Here is a 25,649-nt window from a genome sequence, read left to right as displayed (position 1 = left end):
GAAGATGTTCTTTGTCGTCTAGAATTTGCCACAGATTTACCTGCTGATGGAGTCTAGATATCATCAGAAATGCAGAACCAATTTCCGGACTGGATGTAGCATTCCATTTCAGTACAAACAGCAAACCAGTACTGTGATCAAGAAAGGACGTCCTTCTAATATTGATGCAGATTCAGCATTTGCCGAAGTAGTTTAGAAGACAAGACATCTGATCAGATTACAATAACAGATCTCACAAATAAAATGCGTAAACATTGTGGAGAAGAAGTTTACAGTTCTTTCTATTTGAAAAAGAGTCTTATGAACCATTTTGGGTGTGAAATAGTAATTTCAGAAATAAGTGGTAAACAAAACGTGATAACCTTTAAAAATACGACAGACTCAATATTGCATTCATTTCACAGACTGTCAAAAAATGCTAGTACAGATTCGAAGAAAGATGCTTTGATCAAAACTGCTGCAAAGCTTATAATGGAGGATTTAATGGCAATAGAGTTTTAGAAAATGAACTATCCAAGCTCTGAAGATATGACAACAGTTGAAAACAATAGAAAATATGTTCCAGCTTATTACTTTTTCTACAGCAATTTACTACAAGCAAAAAGACCGATGTAAATATCATTGCAATAGCACAAAGCATCGTTCAATGTTCTACACCGAAAGGTGCAATCCTTCCATTAAAGCTCGGTTTGGGTGTACAAATGCATCACAACTTTGGATCGAAGTTCTTCATTAAAACATTGCATACTCTGAGGTTTTGTTCTTCATATTCTGAAGTTCAAAAATATTTAACGTCAGCAGCAAACAACTGGAGTATTGAAATGGAGCAAAAGGGGAAAGTCAAAGCAATACAATTTGTTGCAGATAATGTTGATCACAATATTGGTACCATAGACGGACACAGCACTTTTCATGGTAAGGGCATCATCGCAACAATTACACCCACGGTTCCACGTAAAAGATTTATTCCGAGAGTGTCTGCCACTATTAAAGATTTGTTGACCATTGGCCGAATTAACATAAAATTATATAGCCTTCAAAACGCAAAATAAGATATTCTGGTGTATAATAGTTTAGATTTGGTGCCTAATGGAGAAGAACGAAAGGACTGGAAATGTTAGTGCAAATTGCACGACCATTAAAACTGAATTACCCTAGTTGGTCGGGCTTCATGCAAACGGTTCAGACTGGTATTTACCCTGGGAAATCATCTGTTCTGTTCCTGCCAATGATCGACCTGAATTCTAGTGATTTGACATACATCTTCTCTACACTTTATTTCGTTACCGTACAAGAAAAAAAAACTAAGTGTTTCCCCAATTGTAGCATTCGATCAACCACTGTACTGGAAGGCTTTGCAAATTATTGTTAATGAACCAAACCACAGTGAAATAAAATCGATTGTTGTAAGGCTTGGTGCATTCCATTCACAGATGAGCTTCCTTGGTTGCATAGGTCAACTAATGCAAAATACTTGAGAGTATGTGTGCTCCGAATGCAGTCACGCATATGTTAAGTGGCAAAGCAATTTCCAGGGCAGTCAGAACACACATTCTGGTTGATGATGCACTCAATACGCTTATTATAAAAAAAATACTGCCAGCTGCGTTTCAACCGAAATGTCATCAAAAGACAGAGACGAACTAAAGATTGTGGAAGAATTGAAGGCCTTGTTTGACGGTGTACATTCCAAGGAATGTGGAATTGCCATTTGATTCACAGACTGTCGTGGCAACACGGGGACAAATTGCACGATATTTGTGATCGCTACTGCAAATTGGTTCGCAATCAGTATAAATGCGCTAAAATAGTATTTGATTGGTACAGTTCAAGGCCAACGACAAAGGATCAAACACATGAGAGGCGGTCAAAAGGTATAAAAGGCACAAAGGTATTGTTTGACCAAAGCACGGTTTTCAAGACAAAAAAGAAAAGTTACTTTCTGATGCTGAAAACAAACAGAACTTCATTAACTTGCTGGCTTCATATTTTTCATCATCTGGTTGCACAATAACACACGCTGAGGCGGACGCAGATGTTCAAATTGTAGAAATAGCTATCATTGAAGCAGAGAAATCCGATGTTGTTGTTATATGTGAAGACACTGATCTGCTAGTGTTGCTTTGTGTTCATGCAAAAATTGATTCAAACAACATCTTCTTCACATCTGATACTAAAGCTTCACAGAAAGTTAAGAAGATATGGGACATAAAAAAAACATAAAAGTAAAAGGAAGTGATGTGTGTAAGCTAATACTATTTGTGCACGCATTTACCGGCTGTGATACCACTTCTAGAATGTATGGAATTGAAAAGGAGAGTGTATTGAAGAAAGTCTTGACAGATGCAACTTTCAGACATCAATGTAGTGAGTTTGTGATGGATTTCTTACACGAGGATACTGCACATGCTGAAGAAGCTTTATTCGCAAGTGTGTATAGTGGAATGCCAGAGCAAGGTTTGGATCATTTAAGATACTTGAAGTTTTTGAATAATGTCCAAACTAGGAAGACTGCTGTATTGGTAGAGTCTCTTCCACCAACATCGTGTGGTGCTAAATATCATATTTATAGAGTATATCTTCAAGTGCGTGCGTGGCTGGGAAGAAACCTTTCTCCAGTTGAATGGGGCTGGATTGAAGCCAATAATAAACTAATTCCAGTAAGAATGACTTTACCAGCAGCTCCTGATAGACTACTGAAAATTATTCGGTGCTGTTGTAAGCAAAAATGTGACTCGTGTAGATGTACATGCAAAAAATACGGACTACATTGTACAACAGCATGTGGGTACTGCCATGGTTTAAGCTGCAGCAACAGGGATGAGCTATCTGAGGACACAATGCAGGAATAATATGTTTCATGTAACTGTATAAGTGATACAAAACTTTGCATCGTTTAAGTGTGTGCTATTATTACACTTATTGCAATTAATAAATTAATTAAGTGCAATTAGTTTCTGTTTCAATACTGTATAAAATTTAGTTTTTTGACAGTATCTATAAGTATTGACGGATCGATTATGATGTTTTCAAAGTTATTATTATACACTGATAATGTGACTTATTTTTGCACTAATAATTATAGTTACACAGCATGTATATTATTGCATAATAAGTTGAATTATTAACATTTATTGTACAAATGAATACATTACCAGTGGTGATTATTGTTAAAGATATTATTTTGAGATGTAACATAATTATGTGTAACAAAAATCAATTTGTAGTTAAACTGCAATTTTGTTTATTGAATGATTGAACGTTGGACTGACATCGTTTTTTAATCGGTCTCATTAATATTAATAAATATGCAAATTATCAAGTTGACCTTGATCATTTCATCTGAATATCAATTACTCAAGTTTATGTTTGGTGACATATTTTATACCTTAATCTTTATCGTTAACAAATATAGTATGATTTTTTTTAAGAAACACATGCGTTTATGCATTTCCCGATTTTAACTATGAAAACACGTGATTTAAAGCACTTTCCCATCATTGGATTTTTCAGGACTTTTTTCTGTGTACAAGCAATCATTATAGATAACAAAAAAGTAAGTTTCGCTTCTGTTGTAATTTGTTGTGGGTTGAGGCTAATTGATCAAATTTGACTGGCCTAGATATAGCCTAACGTTGCCTGATATATTTTGTTATATCATGGTCAACTGGAAGTTCTTATATCAGTCAAGTGTGGATGATGGTCATATTACTCGGAATCAACTATAAAGTAATTATTTTAGTAAAATCAAATCAGATCAGGGCCCAAAACCTCGCAAAAAATCAATGGACCGGAACGAAACTCATACTTCATCTGTAAATCATGTAGATAGGCTCATCAAATATCAGGTCAACATCTTGAAGCGTTTCGGGGGAAAAGTCCGGAATATGAAATGCCAGACGGACGGACGGTTCGTATTCTATATGCCACGCTAAATGGGCATAAAAATCAGCTCAATATCTGAAAGAATTGCGTTAAAAATGTCAAGGAACGGTAATTTAACATTAGGTCCAAGGCCCATAATTTCGCCAAAAATCAATGGACCGGGACGAATTTCACAGTTCATCTGTTGATCAATTAGGTAGACCCACATACCAAAAAATCAACTAAATGTCTGAAAGGTTTGCCTAAAAAAACTGAAAACGGTTACTATAGACAAAATCTAATTCCAATCTAATGTCCGAGTTGTAGACGTTTGTGATAGCTTATCTGTGTCGATGATGGTGAACGTAAAAATGAGTTGTAATGATAAACATTTTATTAGAAATTTACTTTGAAAACTTTAGAGGAGGTCTGAATTCAAAGAGAAAATATTATTATAGTTATATAGTCAGTCATACTTTATGATACATTTCTTAATAAAGTTTTTGATTTTCGAAGTTTCCTTATCTTCTCCATTAAACAATATATATTTCTGAAATCTTAAGCTTTAAACAAAGGTGTGAATTTCACACCAATGGTAAAAGCTCTAGACTTCAGAAAGTTGCTAATGTACTTGTTATATTCCAAAAATTTATATAACAAAATAAGTTTTTAAATATTAAAATTCACCTTAAAAAGTGCCAAACTGAAAAATAAATAATTTGTGAGGGGACACCACTCTTTTACCCTTCCCGGTTGGCCCCCTACCCCTCCCCCAGTCAAAATTTCCTGCGTACGGCCCTGTATCGCATATGACATATGGACCAATTTCGCACAACGCGTTTCAATCCTTATGATTAATTGAAAGTTGAACGAAACAACTGCACACAATTGCGGGTTTTATACCCCTAATATAACCAATATTAGTAACATAATTATGCTACATATACCTGCTACTTCTGGGATACATTTCATAGCATCATACAAATGTACCCATTCGTATAAGCATTTGTAGAATCTACATACATTAATCACGGGTAGTTAGCGTTTGGCTATGATATTAATTAGTGAAAACATCGTTTTGAATAATAAATATTCAAAATATATAGGAAAATCAACTTTTTGGAAAAAAATCACTACCATATATATATATATATATATATATATATATATATATATATATATATATATATATAATAAGGTATCCAACTCAAGATCACCCGAAAACAGGGTGCATCACTTTGTACAGCCATAACTTCATCAATTGTGCAGCGATTTCCATGAACTTGGTCTTATTCAACGCAGAAATGAATTTCCTGTTTGAAAATGTACTTGTATATTTCACGATACACAAATCGCGTGACCTACTAGACAACGATCGGAACCGATTTATAAATGAAATCTTCAGGTGTTAAGACACACCATTGCAATGAAATCACTCGTGTGTTTAAAATGTCGCTCAGTTGAAATGTATGTAAACAAAGGTTACAAACAACACTGGACAGTTAGTTTTGATGCATAATGTAACGACAAGAACGGGTGTAAATTTTTTTTCATACGTTTTATTGAATTATGGTATCGAGATCCATGAACTTTGCTGGGAAAATTCCCTTTACGCCATGAAGATTTAAGTCTTACACAGCTTCTAATATTAATGCCACAGCTCAGAAGATGAGAATTACATGGCCTAAGACAAGTGACAGGAACCTGTGGAAACAGTTCGATGTAGACCTCAGCACCATCCTGGAAACAACACTCCAAGGGCCAGTAGAGAAGAAACTGAAGTCTCTGACCAACCTTGTCCACTCTATCGGCAAAGAACGATTTGGTAAGGTGAAACGGAAACCCAACAGAACCCTTGCACAGCCAAATAGAAGACAACGTCAAATCACAGAGATTGTGAAAGAGCTATAGTCACTGAGGAAATTCTACCAAAAAGCAAATGCAGAGGAGAGACCCGGACATCAGCAGCTTAGAGATGAACTCAGACAGAAACTGACCGATCTGCGTAAGGCAGAACAACTCCGAGACAAGCGGAAGAAGCGAGACAAGAGGCGAGCTGAGTTCATAGCCAATCAATACAAGTTTTCCAAAGGACTCTTAGACAAAGAGAAATCTTGGAAGCTTGAAAGCAGTATGGAGGAGATACAACTGCATCTAAAGGACACACACTCCGATCCAGCGAGAGATAATCTATTAGGAAGCTGTCCAAGAATTGAGCAGGTATCAGATTCCACAACTGCACTAAACATCAAATAAGAAGTATTTGATGTAGCGAAAAAAGCAAGAAGCGGCTCCGCACCAGGACCAAACGGTATACCCTATAAGGTATACAAGATGTTTCCGATGCTACTACGAAGATTATGAACCCTACTTAAGGTGATATGGAGGAAAGGAAAAGTTCCAGATTGTTGTCAACAGGCAGAGGGAATATTTTCTCCAAAGGAAAAACGCTCCAAACATGCGACCGAATTCCGAATCATTTCAATGCTGAATGTGGAGGGGAAATATCATACTTATTATTCCTGACAACCAATCAGTACATTGGCACATGAGTGCAGAAAGGAGGGGTACCGGGCTTCTCTGGCTGCATGGAACACTCCAGTGCCATCAGTCAGATCATCCGTGAAGCAAAGGTGAACGACAATGACCTCACAGTCGTCTGGTTACACCTTGCCAACGCTTATGACTTCATACCACACAAGCTAATTGAAGAAGCAATTATGCACTATCATAACACAGAACATATACAGGGGCTCATAAATGGCTAGTTTGATGGCATACAGCGATTCTAAATTGGTGACCAGACAACGCCATGGCAGAGATTAGAGAAGTGGATAGTAATTGGCTGCACCATCTCAATGGTACTATTCGTGATGTGCATGAACCTAATCATCAATGCCGCGAAGAGGGAAACCAGAGGAATCGAAAAGAGCGTCAGGTATACACCTCCCATTCAGCACGGGGTTCATGGATGACCTGATCATTACTACCACCACACATGTACAGGCCCGCTGGGTACTAACAGCCCTAGAGGACACGGCCACATGGACACGAATGAAGTTCAAACCCAAGAAGTCAAGGAGCATGATCATCAAGAAGGGAAAGGTCACCAAAAGATTCACTCTACAGGTGCAAGGGGAAGACATACCATCCATTATTGACAGTCCAGTCAAGTACCTCGACATAACGTATAACGCCAGCCTAAAGGACACTTACAACATCAGTAGAGTCAAAAACCAGCTCTAAGATGGCCTGAGGCTTATGGACCAGACAGGACTTCCAGGCAAGTTTAAGGCATGGCTGAACCAACAACCACTGTAGAAGAATTCGAGAGAGTAATCAACAGGCATCTCCGGTGATAGCTTAGTGTCCGTTCTATTTTCACCAGCATTGGACTGTATGGCCGAACCAACCAACTTCAACTCCCGATGACCTCACTAGTTGAAGAGTTCAACGTCGCCAAAGGAAGACTGGTGGTTAACCTCAGAGAGTCATCAGATGACATGATATGGAAGGCAGGCATCGAGACACGCAAAGGGCGAACGTGGTCAGCAAGCCTGGTAGTCGCCCAGGCAGACAGCAGGCTACGACACAAAGACATCGTAGGAACCACAGCTGTAGGAAAACAAGGCATTGGCAGCACAAAACTACAGCGCTGGAGCACAGCCGGTAAGAAAGAAAGAAGTCAAATGGTCCAGCAGAAGATCAGGCTTTCAGAAGAGGAAGACATGCGCGCCAGAGAAGTTGAAATTGGAGGACAGTGTGCATGGACACAATGGCAGACCACAGAATGACGCCTAACATGGGCAGACATATGGCACTACGAACCACTACGACTCATATTCCTACTGAGATCTGTATGTGATCTGCTGCCATTTCCAGTCAATCAACACAGATGGGGATTAGTTGTAGACCCAAAGTGTCAGCTGTGCGACAAACCAGGAACCATGCAAAATACCCTCTCATCTTGCCAGACAGCGCTAACACAAGGTCGCTACAGATGGAGGCACGGCACGGTCTTCGAGGAGCTAACAGACATACTAGAGCGGGAGAGAAGGAAGACAAGACCAACCAACAAGAAGGCATCACCAACAATCAAATTCGTCAAGGAAGGACAAACTGCCAAGAAGGCAATAACCGCAGCAACAGCTATCCATGATGAATAAGAGCGATGGGAGATGAAGGTCGACCTAGGAAAACAGCTGGTATTTCCAGACATAGTCCCCACCACGCAGAGACCATATGGTCTACAAAGGACAAGAAACTGGTGATGATAGAACTCACTGTACCCTGGGAGACTAGGTGTGATGAGGCCTATGAGCGGTAGACGGGAAAGTACACTGAGCTACAAGAACAGTGTAGAAGCCGTGGTTGAAGTGCCTGACTGTTCCCCGTGGAAATAGGGTGCAGAGGATTCCCAGCCCAATCTGTATGGAGAATGCTCAGCAACGTTGGGATCAAGGGATGTGACAGAAAGAGGGCTATAAGCAGTCTTGGACAAGCTGCAATAAGAGAATCCAACTGGCTGAGGATGATGAGATAGGAGAAGAGCTGGACGCTAAACCACTGACCCGTAGTGTTTGGCCAACACTGCGGATCCTCTGCACGGAGAGTGTCCTGGGATTAAAGGATAGAAACACTTTTTGATGGGGCAGTTTCCAGCTGATGAGTCAGTGGTTTGTGCACTAGTATCTGTATTCTACACATGTCTCTTTTTTCGCAATTGGCAACCATCTTGAGAATTTTGGTTGCGTTGCTAAAGAATAACAAGCCCAGAATCATGTACATGTTATGTTATGTTATGTCACTTATGTGTATGTAATACTTTATCTTTTTTCTTTAAATTAATGAGCAAATATTTTGCCGACATTTTAATGCATCATGTCTTGTTGAGAACCGGAATTGAATCATTTCCTAGGCCTAATTGATCCACAGTCGCCAATGTGCATTCTATGTATAATTGGATTGAGTTGTTCAAGCTTTGAAAAAGCTAGTTGCCCTGCTGTTTAGCCCAACTGTAACCAACTATTGAAATTGAGTTGCCTGGGCTTAAATCTACTGGCCACGGGCTAACAGGCAAGCACTTAACCTGTAAGTTATTCATGATGTAATATCTGACAGTGTATTGAACTCATTCAATTTTCAAGTCTGAAGACATTAAATGGACCTTTTCACGTTTTGTAAATTGACAAAATTAAACGATTTAATAATTTGGTGAGTTCTATTGTTGTCGTTATATTTTTTTCATACGAAGATGATTGCTTATATAAAGTATAAAATACATCTCTCATTGTATAAGCACGGATGGCCGAGTGTTCTAAACGATAGACTTTTATTCCAGGGGTCAGTGGTTCGAGCCCAGTTGAGGGTAACCTGTTTTGTGTTTTGTTTCTTTAATTTTATTCTTGTTTTTAATGGAGCTTTTAAGATCCGATGTTTACATTTATCAATATTGAGCATTTAATAACAAACTGTGAAAAGGTCCATTTTAGATGTTTACCAAAAAATGCCACAAGGTAAAATTTTAGAACTCAATGGTTGTTTATTTGATTTAAAAGTGAATTTGTTTATTTGCCTTGTCAGCGAGGCTACTTTGAAGTTATTATCACTTTTATCTTTATTTTTCAAATCATTAATAAAAAAGATAATTAAAGCTTCATTTTGGGAAAACAGGGCTTAACGCATATGCATTAATTGCCATTCCAGTACCAGAGACTCTCTTAAAACGAAAAACACCATAAAGTCAAAATGTGTCTTCCTTGATTACTTGTGCGCATTGCACAGGCTAATCAGTGTGTACAGGCTAATCTGGGACACCACTTATTTGACATGACTTAAGTCCCGTTTTCCCATAAAGCAGATAATATGTACAGATTTTAATGACAAACTGGCCAATTTCGTCGCACAAGCTGTTTAACACTATTGATTACATACACACACACTCACTGTCTGCAGTGTACCTGTGGTAGAGTATAAACAGGCAGATGCGGTGGTTATCGTTCTTAGTGTAGTTAAGAGCATACCGACTTGCAACGCATACCATTAACCTTAGTTATCCGCAAGCGAACAACTAAAAATCTTTCCTTATTATTACCATTATTAGTACCGATATGCATTTAGATATACCGGTATACACTGAATATATACGTTATCATATTTACAACCATGTTTAAACTATGTATGTCATTGAGGATTCTAACATTACAAAAAGGTAGGCAACCTGTTTTTGTCCATACAAATCGATGCTGCTACACTGCGGACACTCTTTGTCTGTTCAGTAATCCCGGTTGATTAAACAACGTGGGGCTAGTCATACTGTTAAAGATATGTTATTATGATTATTATGACTCACTACAACAGTTGGTCATTAAATGCGACCGTTTTTTGTCAAAATTGCTGCCTCTATCGGCGAAGTCAATGACAACAACATCCGGGTGCTTGAAGAGCGCGTTCAGTCACTCGGGCGCTTGACTGCTGCTGTCAGTTTCACGGAAGTCTGTTTCAAACTCTTGATACTGCTGCTTAGTGTTTACATAACTTGCCTTATTGTCATTGATTGAACGATTAAAATCGGAAGTGAAATTCTGCGATTCTTCTAAACTAGAACAGGACCAGTCGATGTCGTCAATTGAAGAAAGTTCGAATCTCATATTCGCGGCCGATGCAGATGTTATGTTTGAGTCGTGACGACTCACGAGCCTCTCTAACAAAAAGTCTGGATGAACAAACTTATCGATAATAAGTTCGCCTTTGATATTCATTTCTTTTAATGTTCTCGTCTCCAAACCCACAACGGTAAGAAGAACGACCACGCCAAATACAATTATTATCGGCCCGATGATTTTAAAGTATTGTCTGTAAGTCCAAAGAAACGTACCTTCACCAACTGCGTCTAATGTAGCACCGATCAAAACCACTGTGCCAAACAGCATTGATATGATCGCGACCGAATAGAATCTGCGAATGGTGCGAAGTTTGGCCTTGGCATTCCTTTTCTTGCGCATCTCTTTTCTTTTTTTCCGGCGTATTTCATACTCTTGTTCTTTTTGCCACTCTTCAGTGTCCGTCTTCATTCGGTGTTCTTCGACGAGACGCGGTAGATTACTCTTGTTACTGCTCGTCGACTTGAAGGACCTAAAATATTTACAACGATAAATCATTGGTTTAGGAAAAATGTTTACACCACTATATTTTTTTCTTCATAAACTTAGTACAGACTTACGCAACCGGGTGACTAGAATCGGCTTGAAGTCACACCAGGGTGACATGAATCGGCTTCTAGTCACCCCAGGGTGACATCAAGCAATTTTAGGTCGACAATGACCCAATGAGCCTTACTAAGAATTATCGCAACAATATACAGCCATTTAATTTTCACTGTAATGTCATCTTCTTATCTAATTGTGCTGTAGGTGGTGCGACTTTGATATTTGTCCGAAACGGTGACGACCCACCTAACAAATTGAGACCGATAGAAAGCGAACGCTAGTCACCTTAATGAGCTTGTTACAATCGATGTGCTAGCCGGACATCCTGTTGAAGTGTTGAGGTAGGGATTTTTGTATTCAGTAAACCATTCTCAAACCGATCAAATACCGCGTTTAAAACAAAATACCCTCAAAGAGAATGCTTTTCACAGAGTTCTCCCTAATTCCAATATCTTATAGAGTTGATATCACTGCTCAAGAACGTAGATCATTGTTCCAGGACACAGATAACTGTTCAAGGGCATCGAACGCTGGTTTTAAAATCAAAACTATTATTTTATTGCATTCCTGATGTTTGTATTTTGAAAACCAGTTACAAATTAATTGACCATATCATGTTAAACAATACTTGTTTACAATCATTTCATAGATAAGTAATTCATGGGTAGCTATCAATTGGATTTACCAATTTATTGTTTGTTATTCTCAAAACCTCAAATAAATATTTCGTAGCGGCATATTGTCATGCATAAGTAAGTTCTAGATTAAACGGGTAATTTGAATATGGTGTTTCCATTAAATGATTGTAAATTACCACTTCAAATTATAGGTATTATATTACTTGCTATGGCCACTAAACGTTTTAAGTGACGATAAAAGACTCATTGACACAGAAATAAAAGACAATTAAACAGACAAATATAACTTCGAGAACGAGATTTCTTCCTAATTATAGAAATTAAAATTCTATACGGGTAAAGAGAGGTCAATAATATAATAGCACTTCGTTCAGGTAAATAGTAATCTTTGTTAAATAGACACTTTCAAAAATTACTTCATGCATGGTATTAACACTAATTGAATAAAACTACCTTGTATTTAATTTATTGTTTGTTTCTTAACACGAACATCAAAGAACAAGTTTTAATGAAACAGAGACGTAGTTATCTACGTCTCTGAATGAAATCAACAAACTTAAGTTTTAAGATTTCATTTTAAATAACTGTTTCACTCAATCATAACTGCACAACTATCCATTTCAATGGCCGTTTTATACTACAGTAATATTATTTAGTTCTCCAATGTGTATTTATCCTTTTACTTTCTCATGTATCGTTATGCATTGCTACAAAAAGTTCTTGAGATTCCATTTTAAGCTGATATCATCGTGCGTATCTACCAAGAAATCTTGAGATTCAATCCCATGTTGATATCAGTATGCGTATCTAATAAGAGTTCTTGAGATTCAATCTCATTTTGATATGATTATGCCTATCTTCCAATGGTTCTCTAAATTCCATATTATGTTGATAGCATTATGCGTATTTACCAAGAATTATTGTGATTCCATCTTATGTTGATATCATTATGCGTATCTAACAGGAGTTCTTGAGATTCCATCTGACGTTGATATCATTTTGCGTATCTATCAAGAGTTATTGTAATTCCATCTTATGATAATATCATTATGATCAGGCCAAAAAAATGGGTCCGTTTCCGGTCGCCCGACCGTGTCTCCCGAATCTGCGCCGACCCTCAATTTTTTGTTGGTGTCGCCAAAAAACATTCGTTCATGTTCGTTCTTATAAGATGTATTACCAAGCAAACAAAGCATAAATATACATGTATTTCTTATTATAAGCTTTAGTAGCCTTCAATTTTAGTACCCGAAAAAAAATCCCTATCTACCGACTTTTTTCCCAAGAAGACCAGAAACGGACCTATTTTTTGGCCTTATCTACCAAGAGTTCTTGAGATTCCATCTTAAGTTCATATCACCATGCGTATCTACCAACAGTTCTTGAGATTCCATCTTATTCTGATATCATTGTGCGTATCTACAAAAAGTTCTTGAGATTCAATCTTATGTTGATATCATTATGCGTAGCTACCAAGAGTTTTTGAGATTCCATATAAAGTTGAAAGCATTATGCGTATCTATCAAGAGTTATTGAGATTCCATTTTATGTTGATATCATTATGCGTATCTAACAATAGGTGTTGAGATTTCATATTATGCTGATTTCGTTATGCGTACCTTCCAACGATTATTGAGATTCAACTTATGTGTTGTTGCAGGATGTGATACTAAAACCAAAAATAGAAAGAGCCTTTAACCCTTGAATGGAATTTAATTCGTAATGTCGATGTCTGAGCATTTAAGTCTGAAAGGGAAAATATTAAACAATCATTCTTCTGAACATATCTTTTAAAAATAATAATGGTCTCATTTAGCAAACTCCAAAGAAAGTTATTTTAACAAAACAGCATTTCGCCCACATTCTCGTGTATTAAATTTCAAAACATGTTATACATGTATATAGATTTTAATCATAAGCTGGAATAGATTTTATAGAAGTAGAATGAAATTCACCAATTGGTAAAACTTTAAAAAAAAACGTAGGAGAATCAACACAACTGTTCTTTGAAATTAAAAGCAAAAAACAAAGAAGATTTAATGTCAGGACTAAAAATTGTTACCTCCGAGTCTGTTCCGTAAAATTTTGTCGGAATGCAATTGACCCACGCATTGAGAGATATTTCAAAACGACTTGGAACACATGCTTACCTTTTGAGACGACGTGTCACGCACATGAGAAACTTGACTGCATTACAGGTCAATGTAAAATCTTAAGGCGAAAGGTCAAAATAAAGCACTTTATTTTTAAATATTGCTTCCCACTCTAGAACTTGACCCTGCATTGAATCTGTTTAACTAATTCGGCACAAACCTTAATGATCACCTATATGATATTGTGTGTCACGTTCGACACCCACACTAGCTACATTAATCGTCACATAATGAGGTTCAATTAAGTCAAAACTACTGCACTTAAATGTCGACGGAGAAATAACTTGGAACACATGTTAAGATTCATACGACGCTGTGTGGAATACAAGATCAACAGATCTTTCCTCAAGGCCAAGGTCATAAATTCGTTGAAGTGAAAGGTCAAAAGACAGCAATTTGTTGTCAAAATATGGCTTGTGTGGGATATCCTTTATCAGTCAATAAGTAGTCGATCTTGACTAATTATTCAAGGGATCGCAATTGTAAAGTAAAGAGTATGTTGTCCGTTTTGCGATGAGGATTTCCTATGTTCGATCATTTCTTCAAAAGTGCATCCTCAAGATCGCATCATGAACACCACATGCTCGTTCAATCCAAGAAACCGGCACGAGAATATCATAATAAGGGTTTGTATTCAGTAAAGCTAAAATACATAGGTTCACACTTTTTTTTAAATCCTGTTCAATTACAGCTTTAACTTAAAAAACTGCTGCTTTATTGACATTTATTCCTCGGAATGAGTGTTTGATAGCCTCTGAATTTAGAATATACCAGTTAAAGATTGTGTCTGTGAATCGTTGAAAGGTGTCTCTAGGTATGCAAATCCCTAGGTTTATTTTTCGTGACAACCTTTATGGAGGAGTAGCCACGTTGACACAATATTGTCATCTTTACCTGATGGATACATTTGATCGTGTACTGTGTCTGCTATCTCTCCTGTTGAAGCCCCTGGGGTTTTGATGGCCGACCTGGGGGTATCCAGGGGTGTACTTGTCGGTCGTAACCCCGCTAGGATTGAACTTAAACATCTCGTCTGATATTCGAAGCCAGCACCTAAATGAAGTAAGATCGCAAGATAAGAAATAAAACGCCCTTCATCAAACAGCATTAAACTACAGACCAACTGGGTATATAAGATATATGTACATAATTGCTAATATGCTATGGACACTTTGATCTGGATCACTTGTTTTAAATTCATTTATTTTAGAGCATTTTTTGCATTTATAATATTGTTTACAGTATTTGCTTCTCAACATGTGAGATTTGTAGATGTTACTCATATGATGTAATCGCTTCATTCGAATGTATAATTAATATATATCGTGTATTTCTTATGTATCTTTAAATGTGTATGTAATTCAGTATTTATTTCTCAATATAAAAAAACCCATCGATAACATAAAGGACTGTGTAATATTTTAGCAGTTTGTGTCTATTATTTAATATTGGCACTTAAAAGAAAGTGGTCTGCAATGTAATTGGAATTGTGCTGCTCAATGAAAGATCATCTTTCATTCTGTGTGCGTAGGCTGTAGTCACTTATTTGTATACATGTATACAATATTATAACATATATTTTTGTACGGCGTAGATCTCTAAACCACATTTTTACATTTCTTGGCTTTTATCAAAAGCCAGTAAAATGTTGGAGATATTTACCGTCAGTAAACCCGAATCAATACAATTCTACTCCTATAATGGCCTTACAGATAATTATAGGGATGCAGCATATGACTTATTTTCTGTAAATACCTACACATATAAGGGTATAAAAGAGCAAAGGCAATGTGATATGTACTGTGAACTGATTTACAAGTTGTACAAACATATTTTAAAAAATCGTGTTTATCAATATACAAAACAGTACATAGCAAACATTTCATTCGGTGAATAAGCGACTTACAGAGGAAGATACAAAAACAGCAATTAAACTTTTGTTTCCAAATACATTATTGACAAACGTCAATGTTCAACCTTTATTTTCAGTTTCATAATTTACAAATGTAAATTGTTCAGCTTTATTTGAAATATTAATCTTAAGGTCGGATATCTGCTTAAAGATATTTTTGTTTAATTATTGCGAGTATATATATATTGTGCAGTTGTATGTTATTTGTTGATTTTTAACCGGTTTAATTGCTGACTACCGGTAATACAGTTTAAATACTCATAAGTAATTGCGTGTCAGTAATAAAGTTAGACAACAATGTATATTTTGCTGTTAATATTCAAAATAAACAAAGGAAACAAACTCACTGTATTATAAGTAAATCAGCTACGATATCCAAGACAAGTAAGTAAAATAATTTTTAGAAGTAGTCGCTTTTATGAATGTGTCGCAGTGAATGAAGTGTTCAATAACGGCATTGACACTTAGTGAGTTAAATGGGTAAAGAGATTATAACTGAAATGTTGTTTACTATCGAATTTGTTTAAACTCGCTTATTGAAAACTTGATATACCTTATACAGTGCTCTGTTAAATTATTATGAAGTATTGATCGGCATCAAAGGTGTTAAGGTTCTCGTTTATTTGAACGACATTTTAATCATGCAAGGAAGTATTTAAATATTGCACTAGAAACTATTCATAAACGGGGACAGAAACGGTGACCGCCTCTACCCCCCCCCCCCCAAACCAATACATTTTCCAATTGTTGACTTGTTCAACCCCTATTTTTAAATGAAACTACTAGTATGTAGTGTGCTGGCTTAGAGAAGTCAATTTACTTTGTAAGTTACAAGTAAGCATCTCTTTTCCATATGGCGTCATTTGTTTGCTATAGACTGCCGACCACTGCAGCAAAATGATTTGCTCACCTGACCCCGATACATATTTAAACTGTTTGGGGATCTTTCAGGATGAAAAGGGTGGAGCTTGCCCATGAAGCATGGTCGGCATGTATACGCATGCAAAGTCGCATAAAATAGGTAGCGGTATATACAGCTGACAACATTGAATGAGCCGACAGGGATGATGAGTTGTGCCGACGGTTCGAGAAATGTATTTCATATGAGTACAGATTGAGCGGAATGGTTGAGCGGAATGGTTGCAGACACTTGCTGAATATATTGAAGCTGATGAGTTGCCGTTGTAAAAAACGACATGCTGCCCATCTGAGAATCTGAATTTGGGCAATTTAGGTATAAGACATTTGCACTGAATGTCTAAGGTTAACATCGCCATGGCTGACTTCCATGACCACACTATAGTGGGACATACTGGTGAAAACTCCTATAATAATGTCATATGGGCCGCGTGATGCTCATGTAGAATGGATCGTATGTTACATGCGGCGAGGATGGCACGATGGCGAATATTTGCGAGATTTTATAGCGGACAGCTCGGCCCTTTGCCAGACTGCACGATTGCTGGCCTTGCGATACACTGGCCGTAAACGGTATAGGACCCATTTAAGCATGACGCGGGTTGCAGGTAAGAATCGTTATTAATCGGAACTCGAATGTCCAGGTCTTGTATAACATGCGTTTTATGTGCTTTCTTTAGGATTACAACTGTCTTTGGTCTTGAAAATTGTCACCATCATTCCGATTGTGTCTCAAAGTGAACTATCTGTGAACAGACTTGGAAATTTTATCGGCTTGTTCGGCGTTCCTTCTGTTGAGAATCGAAATTACTTATTTAGTATAATTGCGACATAACTTTTGCACTCGTCATCTTCGATGAGTTCTCTGTGACCACTGCGGATTATTCAGCATCCGCTTCGAGTTGATTTAACACTGAGGCACCTTGAGAAATGAGTTCCGAAGATGCATAGACAAAAGCGATGGGTTCCACGTTCCGAAGAGTTGCCGATTGTATACCGAAAATCCCGAATTCGTTCCGAATTAGTTGTGGTGTTCAAATTTTAAATCTTTTAAAATGTTGATGCCGATGATATTTTGTTTCCTATCATGCAACGATAGTACCAGAAGGATGTGGACGATAAGCGATCCGATACCGAGTGGTCCCAGATTTTTCTGAATGCGCTTCCGTGAACACTTCGGGTTCCTGCGGACGACAGGCTCAAATTGCGTGTTTTGATTGATTTAACAACCTTTCGATTGTCGCAGTAGAAGCCGATTGTGCATATCAAACGCAAGCGAAATAACGGCATTATGCAAATATCGATACGTTAACTGGTCAAATTATCTCGAAATGATGTTAAACCCAATACCAGGCAGATGTTCACATTTAAATTGGACCAATCTTGAGTCAAAACAATAAGTTTGTTGGGTCCAGTCACATCACATTGTCGCTTTTTATGTCTATGCTGCATACGCCGCCTCCTCCATCAAACCCACTGATGTATGCGCTCCCAGAGCATCGTCTATGCGCCTTGACAGCCGCAAATGCCATGTATTATTTGCATCCGTGAATTATGTGATATTAAAAATGCTCGTATATAACTTAACGCTTTTGTGTGTTTCAAATCAGTTAAAACCGCCTTTTTAAAACAATTAAAGTACAAATATCGACAGCGGCCCTACAATTAAAATGTTGAAATAAGCCCCTATCAAACATGAAAAACATACCACACAAAACAGTTTATTAGAACAGATTGACTTATCGCACTTGTCTTTAAAACGTAAAAGCCTCCTTTTCAATCAAATAGCGGGATACTCAATTACTAGTATATTCAGAGACGTATCTACGTCTACTGGTATATTCAATAATGCAAAATTACTTCAATATAATAATAAAGAACAACCCAATGAAAATAAGGCTTACAAATCGCATAGATCGATGTGTACCAGGTATTAAAAATCGATTATGGTTACTGATGACGCAATTCGATTAGAGACACATTTACTCTGATTTATTTAAATCCACGGGTTTTCGTACCCCATTATACGATTAAAAGTTTGAAAGTTAGGGATATATATCTGCTCGTATGAGATCCCATGGATCCAGATATATCAAGACAAATGCGAATAAGTTCGCGTGAATAAACGTATTACAAAACTATTAAAATATGATTATATGTACGAACAATACAGACCGTGTCACTGCAGCTTATCGTTCAATAAACGCAATTGAGACGACGGTTGTAATTGTTTCTAATTATACGTGAGCCGCGCTCTTGGAAAACAGGGCTTATTGCACGTGCGTAAAGTATCTTCCCAGATGAGCCTGTGCAGTCCAACTAGGCTAATCAGGGACGATATTTTCCGCTTTTATTGCAGCTTTCGTTTAGAGAGTCTCTTCTCAAACGAAAATCGAAAATCCAGTCTAGGCGGATAGTGTCGCCGCTGATTAGTATGTACGGACTGCAAAGGCTAATAATGCTAACGATACTTTAGGCAGGTGCATAAAGCCCGGTTTACAACCATATCTATATATCACATTGACATTGGACAAGTTAAGGCCGTACCCAGGATTTTTTTACTGGGGGGGCCCAACCGGGGAGGGTTTGGGAGGGGTCCCCCCTCCCTATGTATATACTTTTTTAAATTTGGCACTTTGCAAGGTGAATTTTAATGCTTATACAAAACGTATTTTGTGATATGAATTAATGGAATATAACAAGCAAATCAGCACATTTCGGAAGTCTTAAGCTTTAAACATTGTTGTGAATTCACAACAATATTAAAAGCTTTAGATTTCCGAAACTTAAAGGTTTAAACTGACGATTATCCACATCAACTCTCGTATTGCTTCCACCATTTTTTTCACAAATCAATAACGTCACAGGTTTTTTTAAATCTGATTTTTTCGGAAAGACCTTGCCATTTTTTAGGAAAAAAATTGCGTGAAACGCCTTATTTTGGGGGGAAATAATGAAAGTCTTAAATAATCAATTTAACATATTTTACTGTTTTCAAACAAATTCAATGAAAGAGATAATTTAATTATACAATATTTTTCTACACTGGATCAGGTTAACTTACATAATGAGATCGATTTGTTGTTTCAATTTTCATTTATTCACCAATGAGCCTTTAACAGGTTGATATTACTCAATTCTCTGTACTCAATTATTATTTAATTCTGCCAAATTCTTATCTGTTGCTCGGCAAATTTATGAATCTGTTTTTCTTTTAAACAAACATGTTAACTATCTCATCGTAGTCTTTTTCAGTGATTTCCTTTCAAAAATTATAAATACTCAGTTTTAATATCTTTGTCAGTGTTTTTATTCCAGTTCAAATTCAGCGCCCTATTCTCAATACAAAAAGTATATATTGGGACCTAAATATTCCCAATAAAAGGTTTAAAAAAAACAATTAAACTTTTAGAAGGGAAAAATACGTCTAGGGCCTTATCAAAGAAGGAAAAAAACTTGCGTCGGCAATTATCAGACCATAGTCTACGAACTCCTATAGCAGTTGCTTCCATTCGCTGCACGTAGTAAAATACATGTTACATCAACCATCGATAGATGAAGCATTCATTATCACAATGGGGGACTGATCGGGGATGTGTGTACAAGGCATTAAGAAAACATTGCCTACAGGCTTATCTCGATTGGCGAGCATTAATCCCCTTGTTTATCAGGGACAATAAAACATAGCTGCTCTTTTGTTTTGAGGAAAGTGTACTTTGGGCCCTTGCACGAGAGAAAAAATTGCAGTGGGCCGATTATTATATAAAAAATCATAGTTCGACAGCCAGCTGGGGGGCCCGGGCCCCTGGGCCCATGGCCTGGGTACGGGCCTGATTTAAAGTAAACGTATAATCAACAAAAAGCAATGGATTAGTTAAGATTAGAGTCTATCCTTCTTAATGATAATCGCATAAGGCTCGCTAGATTAGGGTCAACGGTTCCTGACGCCCTATATGCATATCAAAACATGACATTTTATGTTTTGCTTAAAAAATCAGGGACCTATACATAAACAAATGTTGTTGTTTTTTCAAATCTCCGAAATAATTACGGTGGGTATAAAAAGCACTATTTATCGCATCACATGTAAACATATTGAGAAAATGCAGCTTTTGGCGCAGCCAATATAAGTATATTACATACAAAACCCGATGCTCGTTTGGCCCAATGATCTATCCATAACTGTTTATTAATAGATCTTTATTTATTTCATGTTAGAAGCAGACAAATTAGCAAAGACGTAGAATATCTATATAGGTTTTTGAAATTAGTGAATGGCTTTTAAATATCAAATGTACGATTCTCATAAGAGAAGAAAATTAAGCGAACGAAAATATATATAAACAATATGCGCGCGCTTATGGAATCCCAGGTTATTACTTTAAAACGTTTTTAGGAAATTAGAATTATCTAATTAGTGCTCTATCTTTATGAAAAATAACGAGTTTCATTTTATACCTCAACAACTAACCTTTGTCTGTAGTTTTGCATGTATGTAATACTATATTTATTATATATATATTGTTAAAATTTTAATTCAGATAGTATACACGTTTGTTGGATTGACATTAAATAATTAACAAGTTGTATTTTCAATCACTTGATAAGATTATCTTCAAGCATAATAACTACCGTGTCAAGAAATAAACGGCGACGAAGAAATTAGCAAAGGGAGAATACTGTAGCTTAGTTTATTTTTGTTTTGTTATGGTAGCTCCCTTGATAATAATTCAAGGGAGTTAACCACTGACAGCACGAATTATAGATGCAGCAAGTAAGTGTAGACGACACGAATGCGGTGTAGTATACCTGTGACCTGATAAACCTACGTGAGTGGATCCAAAATAAACGTGTTGTGTACAGTATGTTATTTTATTAAGCAGTTATATATAATACAGTTTTGTGAGAGTGTTTTAGTGTTTTGTGAATGGAATTTATGATTTTCTACTACAAGGTTAAAGTGCACGATTCCCGCAATATAGTTTTCTCGTGCAAAACACGTGGAGTTAACTGTTTCGATTTCGTTTGTTGACAGGTGGGTGTGCCGATATTGATAATGTTTGTTTGTTATGAAATCTTCACGTAAATACACATGCTTAACAATTGCATTATTCACAATACTAATGATGTTTGTTGTTTTCGACACATGGTTTAACTTGTACAAACTTGAGTCCCGATAGAATATGTACAATTAAACTGATAAAAGCATTAGTCTCATAAGACGGCACAGAAATTAGAGATACTTTTTATATGGGCTAAATTCTTTGGACTAATAAAAGCATATCCTTTCAATATTCGTAGTGTCGGGTTAGTCCAACTTGTTGACGCTCTCAAATATTAAGCTACTTTTTATATTGGTAATATTTGGAGAATTTAGCCCATATAAAAAGTATCTCTAAATTCTTTGCGCGTCTTATAAATGAGACTAAGTGTCCGGTGTACATGTTAATAATAGTATGTACCCCACAGGGAATATGTTTGAAATGTGCGGATTGAAGCATTCTATATAGCATAGAACCAAAAGATAAATACGTTTTGATACAGTTTTCACATACACACTGTTGGCTTGTTTTTCATCTTAAGGCATGGTGAAAAAATAAATTCTTACATGATGTGTTGGCAGGAATCACTTAAATTCATTAAAGAAGTTAACAAGCTGCCAAATACAAGCCTTTGCTCTGGGAAAACAGGGTTTAATGCATTAGTATAAATTATGTCCCAGAAGCTTATCAAGGACAACATTTTCGGCAGCAATGTTTTTTTTTGTTTAAAAGATTAGTCTCTTGCTCTTGTAAGCGAAAATCCAGTGTAGGAGGAAATTGTTGTCTCTGATAAGCCTGTGCAGACTGCTAAACTGGGACGCACATACATTAACCCATTTATGCCTAGCATCTAAAAAAAAGGCCTTGGCAAACAGGCATCATGCGGCATCTTGTCAGGGTCTAGCCTGTTTGCTTAAAGGAATTTCTGTAAGAAGTATTCTAAATATAGAAATAAGTATACTTAAGACATCCCTAATTTTGGAAATAAATTGATCCAATTTAGAAATATGGCAGAGTCAACTAGGCATAAATGGGTTAAACCCTATTTTCCCAGAGCCATTCCCATACATAATACACAACAATCTACAGTCTGAGGAGCTTGTTGAGCTCATAAACCTTGATTGGATCATTATCACTGAGGTATTGACTATTGAATGGAAGAATGACACATAATTGTATTGTTTAATACAGAGGTATATATTTTCAATAAATTATTGAGGTCACAAAATCAATGTAACAGTGTATGTACTTCTGTGGAATTCCAATCGCCTTTAGTATAAAACACTATTATGTGTCTTGTTCTGAGAAAACTGGGCTTAATGCATGTGTGTAAAGTGTCATCCCAGATTAGCCTGTGCAGTACGCACAGGCTAATCAGGGACGACACTTTTTGCCTTAACTTGATTTTCGGTAAGGAGGGACTTCCTTGATACTAAAAATACCATGAAAGCGTAAAGGGTCGTCCCTGATTAGCTTGTGCGGACTGCAAAGGCTAATCTGGGACGACACTTTACGCACATGCATTTTGCCCAATTTTCACAGAACAAGACACTTTTGGTTGTTGGTGTATGAGAGCAATCCACTTTTTTTATCTGCCTTTCAAAAGGTAATTACATGTACCTCTACTTTGCTACTTAATTATGGTGTAGCCAAAGGCCATCTTGAAACACGAGTGGACCCCTACAAATATTTGTTTATTTAAAAAACCAAACTTTATTTATGGATGATTTAATGATATATCTATGACAGAAAGTAACTAATTCCAATTTAATCTAAAATAGTTTTGCAACTTTATAACTTCATAACTTCATAAAAAGACCAAATGTCTTCAGTATTTTCTTATCAAGCAAAAAAAGTGGTATAAATTATTCCAAGCATTCATATAAAGGCCCCAGGTACATAATGAAATTAATTTGAAGTAAAACAGTCCTGATCCAGCAGATTAATCAATTGTGATGCATGAAATTGATACTATCATTGGGTCTCACTGTCTATCCCAGGTAAGAAGTAATTGTGATGCATGAAATTGATGCTATCATTGTCCATGTCCCAGGTAAGAAGCAATAAGTGCAGTTTTATGGAGCTATTCAGGTCTATTGATTATATAAGGCCACAACATTAATTGGGATACATGAGATTGATGCTTCAATTTTCCATATACCAGGTAAGATTTGAATTGTGCAGTTTTGTGAGCTGTTCAGGTATATTTTAAGGTCAAAACATTGAACAACTGTCCAAATTTGGATCAGAAACATTGGAGCAAGCAATGAGCAAATTATATTTTTTTATTCCATTTATTAATATAATCAAAGGCAAGTGCAATGCGCAGAATAAAACCATTGAACATTTTGCTGAACATTTATGTCAAACTCAATCAGCTTATTAAATGGTGCAGTTATGTAATACTTACTGTTTAATGAAAAATACACAGCATGTATGGTAAAATATGCAGGATTAAACTAAATGAATAGTAGGCCCTAAAACAATAATGCTGCTTTGACAAAAAAATGATGCAAAACAGACCATGAGGGAGCAGGAAGAAAATGTTTTATAAATTATTTGATTTTGAGAATTTTAGGTTCTTTAAATCTGAAATCAATTTGTTGTGGCTATAGTTTAATATTGACAGCTACATGTACCATGTAGTGTCAGGACTCTGTAATTGTTTCCATGTATTGTTAAAAATATGAATGAAAGTTACCTTTATGTTTTAACTTTGTGATGCTTGAGGTTAGTTAATCTTTTTATATTCAATTCAACATACAATAAATATATATTTAAGAATTTATATATAAGAAAAATAATGACACTTTGTAAAATGTATGTGCACATTTACTTTTAAAATGTCAAATTGTATCTTTAACTTTTGATAAATTTGCATGGGTTTTCTGACCCAGTTATAAAAAGTTGTTAGATCATGGCAGGTTATTTGACCAGGGTGTCAGTGCACCAGCAAGTCAACAACAAAGTTATTTAACCTGAAGGCTGTTTGTATTTGCTACTTAAGGGACACAATTATATACATGTACCATTGTGCTACTAGCCAATGACATACTATTGCATGTTGCTATAGTCTGTGTGAATATTGCAAGGCTAATCAGGACTGGCATATATATGTATCCCAAACTAATTTTACAGGATTTCAAGGTTATATTTGCTGCATTCATTTTTTACGCAGTTAAGCAGTTAAGTTAAATATTTTTCTATGATCTATATCTTTTGAATATTTTGTTTGGTATAATTGCAGATATAGACTCTATATACTGCCTTATTGACAAAGAACAGCTAAATCCAACCACTGGGCAAATTAGGTAAGATTATATCCACTAAACACCTAATTTTTTATAACCCTAATACACAATACTAGTGGAAGAATATTACTTCTTCAGTTGGAAGAAGGCATCAATCTTTGATTATTTTTTTTTACAAAACTGAATTATATGCAGTTTTAATTGCAGATTTACTTTTTGTATTTATTGATTGTGACAAATTATATGTAAAATAGACACTTTCCCGTATAAAATAATTTTACTTCAAAACTGGATACTTAATTTGATTTTTTATGAATCCTAAAAAGACACTATGTCTATGTGTGCAGGAACACAGTACAGAAATAAAGTAGAACAGTTAAAAAATACCATCCATGTTAATAAAAAAGTAATGGAAAAGTGCTTAATATACAAAAAGAAGAGGCAAAATGTAAAATATATACATCCAGAACATAAAATGAAGAATTTCGGATGAGAGATTCACCAAAGTGATATTCATTTTAAGTGTGATGTCTTATTCGTAATTCACATAATAGAGTTCTCAGCATATATGATCATCATATGAAAACTTCATGTCTAGTGCAAAAAACGTGTTGCTTGCGTTTAAGTCAAGGTCACAGTGGACTCTTGAAGTTTTTGCATATT

General features: G+C 36.2%; 2 protein-coding genes across 3 annotated transcripts in view; one reads left to right on the top strand and one right to left on the bottom strand.

Moving 5' to 3' along the window:
* Positions 1-9,540: 9,540 nt before the first annotated feature.
* Positions 9,541-14,910, bottom strand: LOC127866423 (uncharacterized). The gene is made up of 2 exons (XM_052406934.1): positions 14,758-14,910; positions 9,541-10,998 (listed from the first exon to the last, which is right to left on the bottom strand). The coding sequence occupies exons 1-2, from the start codon at positions 14,889-14,891 to the stop codon at positions 10,320-10,322; spliced, it is 813 nt and encodes a 270-aa protein (XP_052262894.1). The 5' UTR covers positions 14,892-14,910; the 3' UTR covers positions 9,541-10,319.
* A 6,546-nt stretch (positions 14,911-21,456) lies between these two features.
* Positions 21,457-25,649, top strand: part of LOC127866429 (pro-neuregulin-1, membrane-bound isoform-like) — a 118,591-nt gene continuing 114,398 nt past the window's right edge. Inside the window, exons 1-2 of one of the 2 annotated variants that reach the window (XM_052406945.1) lie at positions 21,457-21,728; positions 24,983-25,046. The gene's annotated coding sequence lies outside the window, so the exon portion shown is untranslated. The remainder of the gene's footprint in view (positions 21,729-24,982; positions 25,047-25,649) is intronic. The other variant, XM_052406946.1, reaches the window with a different exon arrangement.

This window comes from Dreissena polymorpha, chromosome 2 (genome assembly GCF_020536995.1).
Source record: "Dreissena polymorpha isolate Duluth1 chromosome 2, UMN_Dpol_1.0, whole genome shotgun sequence".
Classification (NCBI taxonomy): domain Eukaryota; kingdom Metazoa; phylum Mollusca; class Bivalvia; order Myida; family Dreissenidae; genus Dreissena; species Dreissena polymorpha.
This window is presented reverse-complemented; position numbering and strand designations above follow the sequence as displayed.

Bases quoted from the DNA above. Each gene is read 5' to 3' on its own strand.
- LOC127866423 (XM_052406934.1), bottom strand. From the start codon at position 14,891: ATGTTTAAGTTCAATCCTAGCGGGGTTACGACCGACAAGTACACCCCT. The intron at 10,999-14,757 runs GTAAAGATGACA...TAAATATTTTAG, and splicing joins CGATCAAATGTATCCATCAG to GTCCTTCAAGTCGACGAGCA.